At 33.6% G+C, this 21,090-nt stretch overlaps 2 protein-coding genes across 6 annotated transcripts in view; one reads left to right on the top strand and one right to left on the bottom strand.

The window, feature by feature from the left end:
- Positions 1 to 2,244, bottom strand: part of LOC126734249 (peptidyl-prolyl cis-trans isomerase G) — a 33,521-nt gene extending 31,277 nt beyond the window's left edge. For both annotated transcript variants that reach the window (XM_050437784.1, XM_050437785.1), the window contains exons 1-2: positions 2,087 to 2,244; positions 1,833 to 2,024 (exon numbers count right to left, since the gene is read on the bottom strand). In XM_050437784.1, the coding sequence (XP_050293741.1) occupies positions 1,833 to 2,018 (186 nt within the window). In that variant the 5' untranslated portion in view covers positions 2,019 to 2,024; positions 2,087 to 2,244. The remainder of the gene's footprint in view (positions 1 to 1,832; positions 2,025 to 2,086) is intronic.
- Positions 2,245 to 2,924: 680 nt separating this feature from the next.
- Positions 2,925 to 12,846, top strand: LOC126734253 (tetratricopeptide repeat protein 1). 4 transcript variants are annotated; one of them, XM_050437792.1, is made up of 4 exons: positions 2,925 to 3,194; positions 3,264 to 3,482; positions 12,295 to 12,543; positions 12,600 to 12,846. In XM_050437792.1, the coding sequence occupies exons 1-4, from the start codon at positions 3,059 to 3,061 to the stop codon at positions 12,719 to 12,721; spliced, it is 726 nt and encodes a 241-aa protein (XP_050293749.1). In that variant the 5' UTR covers positions 2,925 to 3,058; the 3' UTR covers positions 12,722 to 12,846. The 4 variants fall into 4 exon arrangements, 3 of the variants coding, with proteins under 3 accessions (XP_050293749.1, XP_050293747.1, XP_050293748.1); XM_050437790.1 differs by having other exon boundaries at positions 2,925 to 3,482; XM_050437791.1 differs by lacking the exons at positions 2,925 to 3,194; positions 3,264 to 3,482 and adding an exon at positions 3,546 to 5,762.
- The last annotated feature ends 8,244 nt before the right edge of the window (positions 12,847 to 21,090 follow it).

The raw sequence follows: 21,090 nt of genomic DNA on the forward strand, positions 1-21,090 counted from the left end.
GTTTTGTTTGTGGAATCCAATCTTTATTTAAGTACTCTTTTATAAATTCTTTTGCTTAATACCTTATACACTACTCTGTCTTGTCTCACCAAAAATCTACTACGCCTAAAAAGACGCGAAATTCGGTTAGTGACAGGTCTTTTAACTGGTCACTGGCACTTAAGAAGCCACCTACATACTATCGGTATTGCGGACAACCCGGAATGCCGATGGTGCTGTGAGGAGGATGAAACCGTTGACAATGTAGTCGGGGAGTGCCCAGCACTCACGCGCGCCAGGTTCAAATACTTGGGTAACACTTTAAGTCCTTCAGACTAGAGAGCCTTATCGGTTGCTCTAAGGCCATTGGGCTCTGGTAACCCCCGGTGGGGCATGACAGGTCCATCAGGAGACCTATATGCACAACTGCCTAGGCAGCCCATTGTTTCGTCAATTCAATTCAATTCCTAATACATTAATGTCATTTCTTATAGAAGTAAGGAGAGGAAATTCACTTAACCTCAACATAGATGTATCCTAAACAATGCATAAAGCATTTGCATCAGAGACTGTATCTTCTATGACATTGCAAGATCCAGATTCGAAAATAATTTATAATGCCATGGTTAAACTGATATATTATTATAGCACTAGAGTTTCTTCTTTTAAGGTAAATAATTAAAAATTAATGCTTTTAATACTGGATTATGTAGAGCAACATTTGTTTTAACATGGTTTAAGTAAATATTCTGACATTGCCAATTAGCAAAGCCTGATTTGGTGTTACTAATGTTCTTAATTTTAAAAATCAACTTACTTTGTTCAATCTTTAAAATTGTACTTAATGGATGAATGTTTAAGGACTGATATACCAAGTTTGCATTAGTTCTGTAGTAGATTTTGAGGGTTTGAATTTTGCTAAAATTAGTGATACCTGCTACACCCCACACAGCAATTAAATACCTCATATTTGGCCAAAAATTTATAATTGCATTTTAGCTTTATAACTAAGAAAAATCTCTATATCTAAAAACAAACCAAATAATGAGTATGACAAGAGTCCCAACGCAGATTTCGGCAGAACCCCATTATTGATATTTAAAATTGAGCTTGATATATCATCCAACTGAATATAATGCTTTCAGTTTGTCAAGTATGACTTTATTACTTGATGAATAGTATGAGTGCTACTATTTTTTAGAAATCCATATTGATAAGGATTGAATTTAACATATAGCTCCATAAATCACATGATAATAATTTTAATCTTATGGGTCTGTAATTATTCCTAGTCATTTATAAATGTTTCATGTTCATGAAATATTTCACTTAAGAATACATTATTAATTAGTTTTAACTAATGCTTTGCTATAAATACACTTTTTTTTATGGTAAACACAAGCACAAGAGGAAAGTCCTCTTGGAGTGGTGCTTGTGGGAAGATATTTGTGGGCGCTTATCTTGAATCACTGTAGGTTGTATCAGCATCGAGAAATATGTGAGGTGGAAGCCCGTTCCACACAGAAGATGTTCTCCAGATGAATGAGTCCCGATACAGCAACGTATCAGGACTATGTATATGTACTATGACTATGTATATGTACTTAATCTATTCCTACACACTCCTGTAGTATAAGAGCTACTTTTACTGCCACTTTTACCAAAAATATGGTTCTTTGGATACAGGGTTCAGAAAGATAATTGAATTAATTTGTATTCATCAACATGCTATTAAGAACAATGTACCGAGATAATTTAGGACAAAAATTATAATGACTTATTAAATCTAGTAAAGGTGTGCAAGGACTTGTAAGTTATAATAATACAGATTTTTGGTTATTGAGGTATCTTACCTTATAATGTAAAGGTTTGTTTGTCTCTTTACCGAGTCCCTTTTCACCAGTACAAAGGGACCTAAAATTTTCGGCAGTCTTAGGGCATATATCCGTAAAAAGTTCAAAAACAACCCTGCCACTGCTTAGCCCTCCTATAGTCACGTCAAAGAAGCAACGCGCTCGGGTTTTTGATGGATCGTCCATTTTAAACTAGAAATTTTCAGAAAGATATTAATGAAAACTTTTCCTTTAACATTAGTTCTAGAACCTACCGTATCCTAAAAAACTTTTACTAGTGTTTTGATATACTTTTTACTATGCAATCTCAGGCACTCCCCAAACTGAACACAAAATTAGCAAAAAAAGAACCCTTATGGCTCCCCTTGCTTTTCAATGACAGTTGACGTTTTACTGACAGTGACACTTGATGATGTTTTGACGTTTACAAAAATGACGAATTACATCAGTGACAGAGATCTCTGGATCCAGACAAACAACTTTTCCAGAAGTAGTGATATTAAAGTAACTGTAAATTATAAAAGAACCCAAAAATTGTAAATAAAATAAATACAATAATTTCCATCTTTTTATATACTAAACCCTGGAAATAGCTTTTCAGAATTCACCGGTGGATACACCGGGTTGCACCGGTAGTAGCCGAGGCGTTTCAGAATTAACCCGGTACAAAAAATCCCACGTTTCAAAATGAACCGGTGAAATCTGCTGGTTGCGACCGACGAGGAATCGGATTAACCGAGACCCTTACAATAAAACCGTGTCATTTTTATTTGGTTTTTAGTTCCTTAAACATCAAAACAGTGGCAACCTTTCTAGCATTTTCCATAGTTTGTTAGGTTTGCTTTGAAAAATTTTAAAATATAAACATAAACAGAAATCGATATTATTAATGCTGTCAACTGTCAAACAAATTCTAACAAAATCAACCGAAGCGTTTCAGATATTTAAGTAGCCGAGCGGCAACCTGCGATATACCGAAAAATTTTTAATTAACCGGTTAATTCAACTGGTGAATTCTGAAAAGTGCCCATATACACGGCTTTACTTGACATATCAGTGGCGTGCCGGCGACGTATTTGACAGATTCACTGACAAGTTATCAACAATAACCTAACCTCCAATTACCAAAATGACTCAAAATTGAAATTTCTTAAAATTAAAACTCATTTCCAGTATTGCAACAAGAAAAACGTGAAACTAAAAAGGTAAAAAATTTCTGCCTCACAATGTCAGATTCCAACATTCCAACTAACCAACAAATCATAGACGATATAACGAAAAACATAGAAGAAAATCTAACAGTTAATTCAGATCCAGTAGCTGATAGCAGTAAAGATGATACAGGACAAAGCAACGAGACTGGTATACCTGAAGATTTCGATAAGTCAGATTCAGAAGAGCCCGTTAAAGAAGTATCTGATGATTTTGTAGATGAAGAAAAGCTAAAAGATCTTGAAATTAGCCTTTCCGAAGAGGAAAAGGAGCAGCGACATAAGAAAGCACTAGAATTAAAAGTGGAGGGAAATAATGTGTTCAAACAAGAAAAATTGTTAGAAGCTATTGACTTGTACACAGAGGGCCTTAGAATTTGTCCCCTGAAATTTGATAGTGACAGGGCTGTTTTATATGCTAATAGAGGGGCTTGCAAAGGTAGGGCTTAGGTTTTTCCTTATATGATTCAAATACTTGTGTACTTTTTTTTTTAAATTTATTTATCAGCGGAATCCATTAACATAGTAATTATAGAAATATATAATACATTACATCTAAGTTTAGTGAAAAGGATCACACTCCATATCACAGTAAGCAGTAAGTACATCATTTAACACAAACTAATGAGACCATGATTGAAGAAAGAACAATTTATAAAATTTACTATATTAACTCAACATATATAAACAACATATATAAACTCATATATACAACGCGCGGTCGCACGGTATTCTTACTCCGGATATTCTGACAAATTGTGATAGTTTTATTCCCAATAACACAGGTTATTTAGTGTCATAATGTGCAGCTTTTTTTCGCCGATATTATAAAACTATTATTGTGTATTAATATTAACCTCGAGTTACTAGAAAGTGGATAAACAACTACCAAAATCATTTGCTTTTTGAAATTTACTGCAATTCCAACAAAAAAAAAGGAATGCAATGATAAAAAGACCAACGGACGAACTTACGCGCAGTTTTCGCATGTACCAATTTTTGCATGATCTACGTTATTTTCATTTTCCTACGTTATTTGGCGAATCTGAATCTTTCTTCATAACTTATAATGTCTAACATATGTTCCTCCTGCTCTCAGGATTGTGTGCTGAAAGAGCCAAAAAATTCAAACGATGTTTTTGGCTACCCATGTGATTTTTGTAAGAAGATTTTATGCAGGAAATGTTCAGGAATTAGTACCACTGAACTTCGGGCCATCGTCATGAGCAGCCGAGTTATGCCTTATATATGCAAATTGTGCTTGCCAAAATTAAATGAAACCATGCAACTAGTTAACCGTGTCACAGCTCTTGAGATTGAATTTACCGAATTAAAAAGTAGTACACAGGGAATTTTGGATTCAGCCAATCTTATGAGGTCTTTTTCGAATGACCTAAAAACAATGAAATCCCAATTTTCAGCAAGTCTTGAGGACATCAAATCTCTAGTTAAAACGGAAATAGAAGGCTTAAAGAATGCAGCTAAGGATAATTCAAATAGTTCTGCACAACCAATTACAAGCCAAGCTCCAGAGGAAGAAGTTATCCTGGAATGGCAGGAGCGGCAGAAGAGATCAAAGAATCTAATGCTCTTTAATTTACCTGAGGGTGAGGACAAGAAAAAGGTCGAAGAACTATTTAAACATCTCACTGAAAATCCCCCAGAGGTGTTACACTTTTCTCGGATTGGTAAACCTAACGCAAATCAGGCTCGGGCTTTAAGGATATCTCTCAAATCACCAGATGATGTCATGAATTTTGTCAGGAATCGCTTTAAACTTAAAGGAAAGAATGTTTTCTTGAACTTTGATCTCACCATAAAGCAGAGGGATGCTGAAAAGAAATTGTCAGTTGAGCTTAGTAGCCGGAGAGCCCAGGGTGAAAATGTATCTATTAGGTATCGTAATGGTACCCCATACATTTTTAAGAAAAAAAACTAATAAACGGGCCTTCTACAACAAAGCAACCATCCCATAGACAGCAAAACCTAGATATTTACTACCAGAATGTTCGAGGATTGAGAACTAAGTTGTCAGTTCTCCAGAGTAACATTATCTCTAATTGCTACTCCATAATTTTACTAAGTGAAACCTGGCTCTCGGCTGATATATCGGATGCAGAGCTTGGTTTGGATAAGTACAATGTCTTTAGGACTGACAGAAGTGCAAAATCTAGCACCTCCTCAAGAGGTGGTGGAGTATTGGTGGCGATCTCAAAGGAACTATCTAGTGCTGTAATAAACTTGTCAACAGACCTTGAACTGCTATTTGTTAGTGTAGGCTCTGGGCTAGGAAAGTTCATAGTGGGCTGTATTTATTTCCCTCCAAAATCACCTTCAGAAAAGTACAACATGCTCAGCCAAGAGATCGATTCTTTCTCTGGGAATCAGGAGTGCCCATTACTACTGTTCGGGGACTTCAATCTGCCAAAAGCAATTTGGTCATCAGACAACTTTTGTTCTCAAGCGACCAGTGCACTGGGTGCTTGCCCTCTGGAAGTCGAGTCCATAGAAGTGATATCAGACTTATGTAGTTTCCACAATCTATACCAATTGAATAATATTCCAAACCACCTGGGGAATACACTGGATCTGATTTTTTGTGAGAGTACCTTGTCTGCAGAGGTCACGGCAGCTGATGATGCTCTGGTTCCACAGGACAATTACCATCCACCCCTCCTTACATCCATTACTGTTTCGAGAGGACATACTAATCATCCAGGTAGATTTAACAATCAATATTATTATGATTATAATTCAGCAAATTTTTATTTAATTAATGAACTTCTTGGACAGGTTAATTGGAATTATGTACTTCAACAGGATTCCCTAGATATTATGTTAAATATTTTTTATGATATACTTTATTCAGTTATACATATTGCTGTACCTTTAAAACGGGTGTCTCGCGGGCACTTTCCAAAGTGGTTTTCTCCAGCTCTTAAAAATTTGGTAATTTCAAAGAAACAGGCACATAAAGTTTTCAAAGATTCGGGTTCCAGAGATGATTATATTACCTTCTCAAGCTTAAGATCAGAGTGTAAATTACTTGCAAAAGTCTGTTTTGAACAATATGTTTCCGAATCAGAAAGAAATTTAGTTGATCACAGTAACATAAAGAAGTTCTGGTCTTATGTAAACTCTAGAAGACTAAGAAATGATCTACCTTCAGAAATGTTCTATAATGATAAGCATTGCCTTCTTGGTCCTGCCCTACCTGATCTCTTTGCTGATTACTTCAAAACAGTTTATTCAACCAAAAACTACCCTGTACCTGAATCTTTATCCTTCAATAATATCAACATAAGCAATTTTCACATAAATATTTCTACAATATACAATGAAATTTGCAGCTTGAACACCAATAAGGGTCCAGGGCCAGATGGCATACCACCCTCCATCCTTAAATCATGCAGTTTTGTTCTGTCTCATCCACTTTTTATTTTATTCAATAAATCATTAGAATTGGGAGTCTTCCCTGATTTTTGGAAGACAAGCTACTTGACCCCTATACATAAAGCAGGAAACAAGGGCGACGTAAGCAACTATAGACCAGTGTGCAACTTAAACGCTATTCCAAAACTATTCGAGAAAATTGTAACACAACATCTTACATCATTTTTGGGTCCTACCATTATATCAGAGCAGTTTGGCTTTAAGACCAGGAGATCAACAGAGCTTAATCTATTGACTTATGCAGACTATCTGGCGAGCGTCTTGGATAGGGGTGGCGAGGTTCACACTATCTATACCGACTTTTCGAAGGCGTTCGACAGAGTCAATCATGAGATACTTTTGAGTAAGCTTGGAGCCGCGGGTGTAGGGGGAAATTTCTTGAGATGGTTTCGCAGCTACCTATCAGATAGGTCCCAAATTGCAAGGGTCAATGGCTTCATGTCCTATGAGCTAAGCGTTCCCTCAGGTGTTCCTCAAGGATCACATTTGGGGCCGCTTCTTTTTAATGTTTTTATGAACGACATCCACTCATGTTTTAAATATTCCAGATTCTTATGTTTTGCAGACGACCTGAAATGTTTTCTAGCTATCTCCTCTCTTAATGACTGTGTCAATCTACAGTCAGATCTTTCCAGACTGGAAGAGTGGTGTGTTCAGAACTGCATCGATTTGAATCCAGCCAAGTGCTATAGTATTTGCTTCTCCAAGCGTAGAAATACCACAACATTCGCATATTCCTTGTGCAATAGACCCTTGTCGAATGTGACAACAATTAGGGACCTTGGAGTCATATTCGACTCATCTCTTACATTTAGCTTTCATATATCTGAGATAGTAACAAAAGCCCTTAAAATAATAGGTTTTGTCAAGAGATGCACAAGAGATTTTACAAATACCCCTGCTATCCGCATGCTCTACTGTACATTGATCAGACCTTTGTTGGAGTATGCCTCCTCAGTCTGGAGTCCTCATTATGCCTGCTATATTCACAGGTTGGAACAGGTGCAACGGAGAATGCTGAAATACCTGGCATTTAAATCCAAAATTGATCCTGTTGACAACTACCATTATGATTACAGGGTTCTGTATGAGCTGTTTTGTCTTCCTCCTCTTGTTGTTCGTCGGGAACAACGGGATTTAAAAAATTTGTATAACCTTCTGACTGCTTCTGTAGATTCACCAGACCTGCTATATTCAATAGGTCTAGCAATACCTACGAGAAATACAAGGTCAAACAGCCTTTTCTACCAACCTTTCTGTAGAACAAACATCAAGTACAATAGCTTTATTGCTAGATCAGCCAGGCTTGCAAATAATAGTACATCTCTGAACATAGATTTCAATATAAGTCCAAGGCGCTTTGCTAAGTTTGTTGAGGATTTTCATGTGTGACTTTGTATATTGTTGTGGGGTTTTTGCTATTCTGTTTAATTGTGTGTACATACTATTCATACTTCATACTATTGTGTGCTGGTTTAAACCAATTTTGGAGGTGATAATTGGGTTCAAGGGAGTGAAAACTGAATTTAATTAATTTTATTGTGTTCTTTTGTTGTATATTTTTTAAGTTCTCCTGTTGCCATTATTTATTAATCCTGTTTTATTCTATGACTGTGATAGTGATGGGCTGTGAATATCAAATGATAATTATATAAAATAATACTAAGTATAAATTGTTTGAGGTTATAAATTATTGTTATTGTAAATTATGCTATTTCTGTAAAAATGGGTAATGCCCGTAAATAAATAAAAAAATAAATAAATAAATATTACTAAATTTAGAATCAAACAGATTTATTTGTCCTAGTAGTTCATTAGCGCTGAGAACCAGTCATGTAGTTGGTTCATTCATGTTGTAATTAGTGTGGTAAAAAGGCAGTACAAAAGTTTTAGACTATCTGATTTTTTGAGGAGTTCCAAGTTTAAAAAGTGACAACAACTGAGGATAGTCTATAAGCATTTATTACTTTATGTAGAAAACAGAAATCTAGTAGAATTCATCTTTATTCTAGTATAGGCAAATTTAAACTATCTGTCACCCACTGATAGTTGTGTTTGAATTAGGTATATGAATTAATTATATTCTAAAGAGTTATATAAACATTAATATAGTTTAGTAATATTAGTTGAACCTCAATAAGTAAAACAAATAATATAAATTCAAACCTGATAGGTTACACAAATCACAAAACAGTTTTACTAGTGGGTCATTATTTTATTCTAGACACATGTTTTGTGATTTGAAGATTAAAACTCCTTTAATCTTCTCGTTATCTCTAATGGTAAAAATATTGTAGAACAAACTACATTTCCATAATATGATATAATTGATTCTACAAGTGATTTGTAAATATTTATGATATTCTTTTCAGGAAGCCATTCTCTAACTTGATAAATTTGTGAAACATCTTTCTTATCTTAGTTGCTACATAGTTTTAATGATGATCCTACTTAAGGTGAGAGTCAAAATAAATTCCCAAGTATTTAACCTTACTTGCAATTGAAATCATAAGCTGACAATGACAATTGTTAAAATTTTTACAGATTGGTTCTTTTAAGATTTTTTTTGTAGGAAAATCCCACTTGTTCATTGAGAAACACATGAAATTGGAATGTTAGGAAATTCAGGTCCGATTTTTTTGTAATAGTGCTTATGATAAGTTCTGCTTTTTCATAAGCTGCATCCTACATTTTTTCCTTTATCATTATGACAGCATAACATACCACTAAAAGGCCAGCGGCAAGCCGACTTTTGGGTGGACTAACCCAATATTGAAGTATAACCAATTGTCACTAATACTAGTCGATTAAGCATGTCTTTTTACACAAAAAATGTTAATATGCCGACGTTAGCAGTTGGTCGAGACCATAGTTATAGTAGTCTTCAAAAAACTTAAAAAATATGGGGTTTTAGAAAAACCTACTTTTTAATATTAAATCTATAATATCGCCGAAAGTATTTGATATAACCTTCTAAAATTTTTTTTTTATATTAAAGGGCATACATAAGCGCTGCCAACTATCATAAAATACTTAGAAAAGTTGTTTTTTTTTCTGAAAAAATATTAAGTTGAAAATGTTTGAAAAATTTGAACCAAATTTTTCAGCAATCGAGAAACTTTTTTATTTGAAACATTATGAATATAAGGTCTGCGAGGAAGTTGCACAAAAAAATGCAGGAAAGTTTAAAAAAAAAAACTAGAGTTCTCTTTCTTATCTAATCTTTACGAGAAAGGACCATTCAAACTTGCAGCGCAAAATTCGATTACCGCGCAGTGGTCGCCTATGCAGCATTTACTGCTGCTCCAAAAATGGATAGGGTATTTATTGCTAATTTTGTTTTTTTTTTAATTCCAATTTTAAATGTTAAAAAAGTGACTTTAAAGCAAATAAAACAAAAAGGCATTTTTGGGACACACCTTGCTAAGTGAAACTAAATAATAAAATATTGCACTTTCTGTTTAGTAGGTACCAAAAAAATATTCCAAAAGTAACATAATAGTGTAGTTATAAACAACATAAAACATTTTATTAAATTATATTGTCTTCTATATCATCTTCTAAATCTATGATTTCTGTTACATTTTTGCATTCTATCTTGCATTTGCATTTAAGAGAGCAATGCACTCACACTTATTGCTATTGCAGTTTTTTTCATTACAAAAAAGACTTATAATTTTCCGTAGTCCTTGGGGTATTGGATCATTAGTAGAATACTGGGGCACTAAAAGATCATTTTCATACATCCAACCATAACTTCGTGGATCTAACTTTTCGACCATACGACGATGTCACTTTTGACCCAGGAATATACTTAATAAAAACACCTGGAACATAAAAAGAATAAAAATAAAACATCTTTTAAGATACCAACTCATCATGTTAAAAAACTAATTAAAAGTAGGTACATATATCTACCTTTTAACATGCAAATAAAATGATGCTTCAGTTGGAGGAATTTCTTTAGCTGATTTTGTAGTTTCCTTTGTCAACCTAAGCCTAACTTCATTTAAATCTGTACATTTTTCATTGCGGTAAAGATTCAAAAAAAAATTCTCGCAATGTTTACACTTTCATCTATAGTATTTTTTCCACAATATCGCAAATCCAGAATTTCGTGATATCGAGAATATATTTGCCATGCAGACTTTTTTCCAATTTTAAAAAAAGAATTAGTTGTATCGCAGCCTGTGAGTGCATGAAAAGCTAGTAATTCATCACATACTGCTTTTCCAAAATGATTCGCTATAAAGTGAATTGGAGTAAATCGTTTTTTGTTTGTCGAAGATGTGGCGTGTCCCTTTTCCATAATTATTTCCAATGAATTCATTTTGTCTTTATATAAAATATGCCCGGCTCCGCGTCGCGCCTGCCGCCCTGCTAGACAAAACAATGATGGTCGCACTTGTCGGATCGATATCGGGTAATCGGTTGCACCTAAAAGGCATTTTTTTTTAAACTTCCTTGTAATGTTACGTACATTTCCTTCGCAGATTGTGTGTCAAAAATCCTTTAAATAAAAAAGTTTCTCCCTTGTTGAAAAATTCAATACCAAAAATACAATCTATATTAATTATTATTATTTTTTATTATCAAAAACAAAAATACTTGGAAATCATTTTGGCTAGATATTAGCGCTTAAGTATGCTCTTTATAATAATTATTAAAAAAATCGCATACGTCAAGTAGTTTGCAAGACTTGACAAGTTAATGTTAAAAAATCAATTTTTTGAATGTATGCTGTTTTTTTAGTTTTTTCGCTGTCAAGAAGGCCCCGACCAATTGTCAACGTCGCCATAACAATTTTTATATGTAAAATGACCCAATATATCAAACGGTTATAGTCTCAATAAGTTATACCGTAATATTGGGTTTAGTCCTAAAACGACGGCTTTTGAGAGCTTTGCCGCCGGTTTATAAGTCAGAGCTCACTGTATCTATCAGACTATCAATATAAATAGTAAATAACTGTGGCCCCAGGATGATCCTTATCCTCAATTCTAAGTTTTTGGGTTTGACTTTCTAGATAGTATTTAAACAATAGATTATAATTTTTTTTTATACCCATAAAAAAAGCTTTTAATAAAGTGGGTTAAGTGACAGAATCGAATGCCTTGAGTATGCCTGTAGTAAAGATTTCTTTATTTCGGTGGTGTTGGTAGTATCCTATATTTTTATTTTTTGAGTTTTAGCAATAGTTTGGAAATTATTATTAAACACTTGAGAAATAATGTTTGCAGTATCCAAATTCTCCCTGAAATGAGGCTAACTTGATTTAAAATAAAAGTGATTTTTGTTTTAGCAGTTAAGTCATTACAAGTTTATACTAGTTCGCACATTTTCTTTGAATTCCCACAATTTAATTCCAATAAATTAAGTTCTCGAATGGAGGTTAGAAAGTCCTCAGTAATCCAGGGCTTAATGCACCTTTTTCTAGCACTTAAATTTTTATATGAAATTGATAAATTGATATGTTATGTAATTTTACAGTAAAAAACTTTGTACATTGATCAGGATTTTCTGATTTTATTTGTCTATGCCAATAAGTTTTCTGGGTTGGCTAGGACATTAATTTAGTTTGATCTAACTGTTTGGTTTCTCCTCCTGACTAGTGTTTCAAACCTCTGATAATGTTTAGAGATCTGATAATGTCTTAGAGAGAAACATGCATAAAACATTAATAAATGCTTGAATTATAGATTCGTAACATTTATTTCAAAAACTGATTTAAAAAAATACCTTAAAACATATAAATAGAGAAATCTCTCTTATATGTCTAATCAGCTGTTTTTTTGTAGCAAAATTAGATAGGAAAGAAAGTGCCATAGAGGACTGCACCAAAGCAATAGAATTAAATTCAACTTATGTAAGAGCCTACTTAAGAAGAGCAAAATTATATGAAGATTCTGATAAATTGGATGAAAGTTTAGAGGATTTTAAAAAATTATTAGAGCTTGACCCAGGAAATAAGGATGCTCTTGCAGCTACCGTAAGATTACCTCCAAAAATTAATGAGAAAAATGAAAAACTTAAAGAAGAAATGATGGGTGAGTGAAAGTGGTTAAATAATATAGTCAGTACTTATTTGTTATCTTTTTTGCAGGGAAATTAAAGGATCTAGGCAATGTTATTTTAAGACCATTTGGCTTATCCACAGATAATTTTAAGCTCACCCAAGATCCAAATACTGGAGGATACTCTGTTAATTTTAGTCAAAATAAGTAAATTATTGATACTGCAAGTGGAGAAAGCTTTATTTACTATTGATGTAGTCCAATATTTTAAGATTTAAAAGTAATAAATGGCAAATCCCCTTTTTGATTTGTTTAAATAAATTTGAATGTGTCTAATTGGAACTAGTTTCTATCTGAAAGCAAGAAAAGTGAAAATACTCGGAATATGACAAGAACATTATTCTTTTTGGGAACATTTTTGTAATGCGAATGTTCTATTTTGTCAGTGATGTGACAATACCTTCTATCTCTCTTAGACATAATTTTACAGGAAACAAAAAAAATATTTTTATCGTCATGACAATTTTATGTTAATATTTTTTTTGGCAAATATAGTGTTGAAAAAGGAAATAAAAGCTAAAAAATTATATTTTTATTTTTTTTTTATATAATTAAGATAGGAGATATTGGGTTTAAATGGATGGAAGTTAGGAGGTATTAAAATAGACATATTATTTCAAGACTACGACAATAAAACTAAATTTGTAGAAGAAAATAGGTATATTTGTTATAAAAAATTTCTTCAAAACAGTTTTGTTAACCTAAGCTAAATTTACACTTAATTGTAGAACATATCAAACTAATTATCGTTGTTATAAGAAAGATTATCATAATAAGACCAGCAGTCTTTTGGAATAACACTTTTCAATGCTTGTAAGTGTAACCACTTTTTTTTCTTGACTGGTAATTGAGACGTATGGGCTTGGGGGTATATTATATCAGAACCTATAGGTTTTTTTCTGATAGGCAGCGACTTCCATTCCTTTCCAAAATCTAATTTGATCTGTAAATCATCATCTGAGTATTTTATCCCTACGATGCGATGTCTGTAACTGTAGGGTCTGATGTTTTTTTTCCGGGTCTTATAGAAGTATATTGAAAGTTTGCTACATCAGAGTAAACCTTAAAAAAATCATACTCCAATTTTATAGCTTTATACGGCTCCGGATGTTTTCGTGCCTCTTCTGTTGCCGTTAAGTAGTCACTCGGTAAATGGATTTTGCGATTTTTTAATTTTCGCTCTATGCAGCTGTGTACTGAATCCACTTCCATTTGTGAATGACCTTTTTCTAGAAACTTTTGTATTATGGTTACGTTATGAACAGTTAAGAAGGGCGTTAGACATGACCACATTCCGGTTTTGAAATGTACAGCCGTCGTTGTAGATTATAATAGGAAGATTCAAATTCAACAGTTTGCTTTGATATAATCTAACAAACAAGATACAAAAGTAGAAGCATTTAGGTTTGTGTCAATTTCTGTAAACCAGTAACAAGACACTTTATGATTTTCAACATTATATACAGTGAAGTTATGACATCAGGATAACTTGGTTTTGAAATAAATGGAGGTGGCATTCAGATAAGGAGCTATTTTTACGGCCTGTAAATCCATTGTTAATAGAATGCATTTCTTTTCTTTAGCTTTTTTAATGTCGTTTTCTTTCTCTTTACGAACTTTCTCTTTTTTGTCGATGTGAAATTTCCGTTTATCTTCTGGCACATTTTTATGCTCATACTGTATGCAAATATCACATCGATCCTTTTTCGGGGTAAATAAATACAGATTTTTTTCCTTAAATATTTTTTCGAAAACGTACGTTCCCAACCGTGTAACATTTTCTTCTTGACATTTCTCTGAGTATTTATAAAATAGCTGCTTCATTGATGCAAAATGTTCTTCAAGATTCAGCTTGTTAGTATTTTTTCTTACGTAATGGGATGGTTGTTTGGATAATTCTTCAAAAAAAATACTTTAAACTGCTTAACACGATAATTTCTATTTTTGCTTTTCTTATTCTGTTGTTGCTTCTCTTCTCGCATACCATTTATACTTTGTTTTACCCAAGTTTGCACTGTAAAAGATCGAAGGCCCAAAGTGCTTAAGAAGAACTGCCTGCACACGGGTAGTTTTTTTTGTCCATTACTCAGAGTGTAACTGAAACTTCCTTCTCTACAAGATATTTCATTTAGAGTAGCAGTTTTTTTTTTAGTTTCCACCCTTGATACATGCGAACAAACGAAGATTTTTTTTTGATCTCAACTTAATGAAGACCAGAATTGTTTAAAAAGTTCATTCCTTTTTTCCTCGGAAAATGCGTCACATTGTCTTTTGGAAGATTTTCTACAGAAAAGTGAATTACAGGCTCCTCCCATGTTCCTTTCAGGTCTCATGCTATCTTGTTTAACAGTCCCATCTCTGCTCCTGCCGTATCCTAAATATTCCTTTCCCTTTTCACGCAATTTTTCATTTCTGTTCTTCTTCCACTCTGCTTGGATAGCTTTCTTCTTTCTTTTACGACCTTCTTCCATATTTCCATACATAGGCTGCAACTGAACCTCATTCCGCTCACCGATTCCCTGTCGTTCCTCAGAAGCACTGGAACTGGTTTCTTCTTCGCTATTTTCGGCTCATAAACCGATCCACGATCCACTATTTTCATCTACATTTCTCTTAAAATCACAAGATATACCCGAAGTGGAAGGAATCGCAATTGCTACACTTTCAGATCTCAAATCCATTAATATTATATTCTCACTTATGTGGGGAAGCCTTTCGTTGGTATCATCCGGATCATCTGAGGTCTGGTTATTTTCAAGCATACATTGATCAGAATTTTCATTATTTCCACAAAAATGTCCTGATAACTGATCTTCGAAAACAATCGGAATTTGATCTATATTGATTGCGAAGTTATTTTCTTCTTCTAAAAGCTCTTGTACATGAACTTTTTGTACAGAAGGCTCTTGCATGGTAGTGTCTTGTACGGGAAGCTCTTGCACAGGAAGATCTTCTATCGGAAGTTGTTGCATGAGAAGCTTATTATGATCCGAAAACTCTGGTACGGGTATCATATTATTTTGCGTAGTTTTGGAAACTAGGTTTAAAATTTTTAGCGTACGTGAACTCATGTTGTAGATAGTCTGAAAAAAAAACCTCCTATTTACCGCTTATATTAATTAATAGTCTTTTAATACCTCCTATCTTCCTAACTTACCATTGAAAAAACAATAGAAAATAAGAAAATTTTATAAAAAAATAAATAAAATAAATTAGAAAATATCTTAAAACAATGATTTTTAAAAATTGGCACTTGTATTTTGTAGTTTATAAGAGTAATGGAGTAATCTTAAAAAAAATCTGAAAAATTAAAATGTAACCTAACCTTAACATAAACAAAGATTACTTACCGGCTTTTTTTCTCGAAAACAGGGCAATCTTAAGATTGAGATAGTTAAAACAACTTAACAGAAATATTATCTTGAAAACACCTTACTATTTTTTTATGAAAACACCTTACTATTTTACTATTATTTAATGTAAAAAACTGCGAGCTCAGCAAACGATCTGCTCGAGCCTCAACAAGATAGGCGGTAGTTATATGCCTAAGAAGAGCTAACTCTCCAGTGTAAATCTACCCACTTGCGTGGTTGGCTACATCAGTACTTTTTGCATTATATAAACCTTAGATTTTAAGTCGCTTTATCTCATTGTTTCTGTTGCTGCATATTATACTGTCAGTTTGTACTTTTAGAAATAAAATTGTTTTTAAAAAGTCTCCGTGTCGTTCAACGTTCGTATTTGGCGCAGTCGGTAGGATTGTGCCCTAGTCGTCGGGAAAGTCGGTCTACAAAACTTTCGTACTGTACGGAAATCGTGCCGAAAAACAAAGACTTCTAGGAGTGTTTTTCAACACTAATAGTGCAATCCAGAAGAACCAGCGACACCTGACACCTCTGTAGGCAGATTCAAGAGATCACGGGAAGAAGAAGTCACGCAGACAGAAATGGACCTGAAGATCTTTCCAATACTGACACTACTGATAACGCAGGTACTTCAACTGACACACAGCGACGACATTAAACTAACCCCTATCAAAAACCCTATTCTTCCTATTTCATTAGGACCATCTAAGATAATTTACACTAAACACAAGTATATTTTAACAAATTAAAGGCTCAAACCTCTAAAGGAAAATCGAATCATCCCTTAAATTTTATTGGCCTAACCCATGGCTTAATACCCAGAACCGAGTATTTAATTAATATTACTCAAAGTAAATTGCTAAATCTTGAACCCACAGGCAGGACTAAAAGAGGTCTGCTCAACATAGCAGGGAAAATAAACAAATGGTTATTTGGCACCCTTGATGCCGACGATGAAAAATACTATACTGACGCGATATTAAGTTTGCAAAAAGATAAAGACAATTTAGTCAAAACGGTAAATTCGCAAATATCATTGTCAAAGAAACTTATTGATAACTATAATTCCACAATATCTAGTCTTATAAATAACCAAATTAAGTTAGAAAAAAGGGATCAACATGCTACAAATGTATATAGAAAATTAAATAAATAATACGTATCTTTATATTTCTTTCGAAGGTGTAATTTCTCAAATCAATTTAGATTGCCAAAACTTAATAAACTTTTTGGATAATCTAGAAAACGCCATCACCTTCGCAAAGCTTAATGCTGTAATTTTGGTAAACGAAATCAGAGAAATAATGGAATGCTTAGAAACTATTTACGATCCTAGAGCTTTGCCAAATTTTAAGAACATTCTTTCGTACTATCAATTCCTTGGAACACAAGTAAGTTTTTCAAGTAATAAAATAATTTTCGCAATTCATGTCCCTATATTAAAAATTAAACAAGCCACTTTCCACCACCTACTTCCTATCATACAAAACCATTCCATCATTATTCCAAAATACCCCTACCTGGCACAAGAAGAAGTCGACATCCAATTTGAAGACAGCTTATGCCCAGAAATCGAGAAAACATTCTACTGCCTAGATCATCCCAACCAAAAACACACAAGTCCTTACCAAATGTACGACCAACCAATATATAACTCTGGAAGAACCTACCCTTATCCAAGTTCCTGCAAACGGCGGAATAAAGCTTGATGGAAAAACATATTCCAACGATATCAAACTAGTAAAAGGGAAACCTTTGGTACTACCAGAAATCCAGGACTACAAACCCCAAGTATCCAGACCTTACAAGTTGCCCAATATAAGTCAAGTCAACATACAAGACTTATATGAACTTAGGAGCCTAGCGAACCAGCTACATCCCATTGACGACGTTTCACCGATCCAGACTTCAACAATAATCGACAGTACCCTGATTATTGTTATTATTATAATCATAACGTTACTAGTGGTTGCCCAGAAGAAGCTGCTTTCAAGATGCCAGAAGCCAAAACCTGGACCTGCCACTTCCAACCCTGAAGAGCCAGAAGAGCAAACACACTCCATTATGTTTGCCTCTTAAGGAGGGAGGAGTTATATGCCTAAGAAGAGCTGACTCTCCAGTGTAAATCTATCCACTTGCGTGGTTGGCTACATCAGTACTTTTTGCATTATATAAACCTTAGATTTTAAGTCGCTTTATCTCATTGTTTCTGTTGCTGCATATTATACTGTCAGTTTGTACTTTTAGAAATAAAATTGTTTTTAAAAAGTCTTCGTGTCGTTCAACGTTCGTATTTGGTGCAGTCGGTAGGATTGTGCCCTAGTCGTCGGGAAAGTCGGTCTACAAAACTTTCGTACCGTACGGAAATCGTGCCGAAAAACAAAGACTTCTAGGAGTGTTTTCTAACACTAATAGTGCAATCCAGAAGAACCAGCGACACCTGACACCTCTGTAGGCAGATTCAAGAGATCACGGGAAGAAGAAGTCACGCAGACAGAAATGGACCTGAAGATCTTTCCAATACTGACACTACTGATAACGCAGGTACTTCAACTGACACACAGCGACGACATTAAACTAACCCCTATCAAAAACCCTATTCTTCCTATTTCATTAGGACCATCTAAGATAATTTACACTAAACACACCTTTCTTCATTTTATTGACACACACTTGCTAAAACAACAACTAAATAATATACAAGTATATTTTAACAAATTAAAGGCTCAAACCTCTAAAGGAAAATCGAATCATCCCTTAAATTTTATTGGCCTAACCCATGGCTTAATACTCAGAACCGAGTATTTAATTAATATTACTCAAAGTAAATTGCTAAATCTTGAACCCACAGGCAGGACTAAAAGAGGTCTGCTCAACATAGTAGGGAAAATAAACAAATGGTTATTTGGCACCCTTGATGCCGACGATGAAAAATACTATACTGACGCGATAATAAGTTTGCAAAAAGATAAAGACAATTTAGTCAAAACGGTGAATTCGCAAATATCATTGTCAAAGAAACTTATTGATAACTATAATTCCACAATATCTAGTCTTATAAATAACCAAATTAAGTTAGAAAAAAGGGATCAACATGCTACAAATGTATATAGAAAATGAAATAAATAATACGTATCTTTATATTTCGTTCGAAGGTGTAATTTCTCAAATCAATTTAGATTGCCAAAACTTAATAAACTTTTTGGATAATCTAGAAAACGCCATCACCTTCGCAAAGCTTAATGCTGTACACAATTCTGTAATTTCGGTAAACGAAATCAGAGAAATGATGGAATGCTTAGAAACTATTTACGATCCTAGAGCTTTGCCAAATTTTAAGAACATTCTTTCGTACTATCAATTCCTTGGAACACAAGTAAGTTTTTCAAGTAATAAAATAATTTTCGCAATTCATGTCCCTATATTAAAAATTAAACAAGCCACTTTCCACCACCTACTTCCTATCATACAAAACAATTCCATCATTATTCCAAAATACCCCTACCTGGCACCAGCGGCGGCTCGTCAGGGTAGGCAAGGTAGGCGCCGCCTAATAGGTTTGCACTTTTAAAGGACAGAAGAATAAACCTTATTTATAAAAATTAGTTGTTTTACAACTAAAATAAAAAACTAAAAAAAAAACAAAAAAAAATTTAAAAAATCAAAAGTTAAAAACAAAATCTATGTTAAGTATAAGAATATTATGATATCTTTTAGTTATATAGTATTCAACTTTAATCTTTTTTAGAAATAGTATTAAAAAGAAGAAAACTACATAAGCCCAAAGGTGCATAATTAAATAACCATGCATTTTTGGTAAGTAAGTAAAAAAGATCTATGTTAATAAAAATTTATTTATTTGAATTTATTTATAATATAGAAGAATATTTACTGCATCTTTGCATCTTATAGTAGGTATCTATCAATAACAGTAGGTAGTGTATAGGTATATCTAAGGATTTAGTGAAATTAAATGAAATATGGATATAACACAAAAATTCACGATCACATCACGATCATAATTTGAATTCATACAACTTTGTAAAGGTGTGTTTCATTTTGTTTTTTTTTGTTTCCGCATTTTTTTTTGTTGATTGAAATCTAAATTTTAAAAAAATATATTATTTTTAGGTAATTTTTTTTAAAAGATTTCGAAAACGTTATTTTTTTCTTAGTAAATTATTAATAAAATATTTATATTAGTATATTAGTATTATTAAAATATTTATATTAGTAAATTATTAATGAAAAGTGGCCGTGGCACCACAATTTTTTTTTAAATCCCGAAAAAGCGGGGGGAGGGGGAACTCGGGCTACTCGGTGTGCACACTGTTATAATAATGGGTCGTATGAATAAAAATGAGCATTTAGTATCTACTCATGAATTTGGAGCAAATACTCCATGTCATATGAATAAAAATAGGGAGCAGATGCTCCACTTGAGTAGGTACTCTTATGTATAATTTGCTGTGAGTTCATTCTCAGTTTTCTTATGAATAAAAATTTGTTGATGCTCCTCGGAAGGAGAATGTACTCCACAATTTTGGAGTCTGATATATAGCAGACTTCAGTTTGTCTACGGCAGAACTATGGCTGAGTTCATTCTTAATTTGCGTTCTAAAAAATATTACAAACCTAGAAGGCGTACCTGTGATCGTGATTTTAAAGTGTTATATCGATTTACTAGAGAACATGTAGAGTGGATATCAAGTCACTTTTTGGGTACAGAATCTGGAGAAAGAAGAGGTGGTGCTATAAATAACATTGATAAAATGAAAATATTTTTGAGATACGTTGGTGATCCGGGTTTCCAATCAGGAGTAGGAGAAGATGTTGGTGTTCATCAAAGTTCTGTCTCAAAAGTAGTGACGGAAGTTACTGAGAAGCTAATAGAAAAATGTGGTCTGTGGATAAAATTTCCTCACACTGCTGCCGCCATAATAGAGGCGAAGCAAAAGTGGCAATCAAATTATTCTTTTCCTTGTGCACTGGGCGTGATAGACTGTACCCACATAAAAATAAAAAAGCCACCTATTCATAGCGATGAATACATTAATCGCAAAGGATATCACAGCATTAATGTCCAAGCCACATGTAATTCAGATGAGTGGTTTACAAGTGTAGACGCTTCATGGCCAGGATCTGTTCACGATTT

Source organism: Anthonomus grandis, chromosome 3 (assembly GCF_022605725.1).
Source record: "Anthonomus grandis grandis chromosome 3, icAntGran1.3, whole genome shotgun sequence".
Taxonomy (NCBI): Eukaryota; Metazoa; Arthropoda; class Insecta; order Coleoptera; family Curculionidae; genus Anthonomus; species Anthonomus grandis.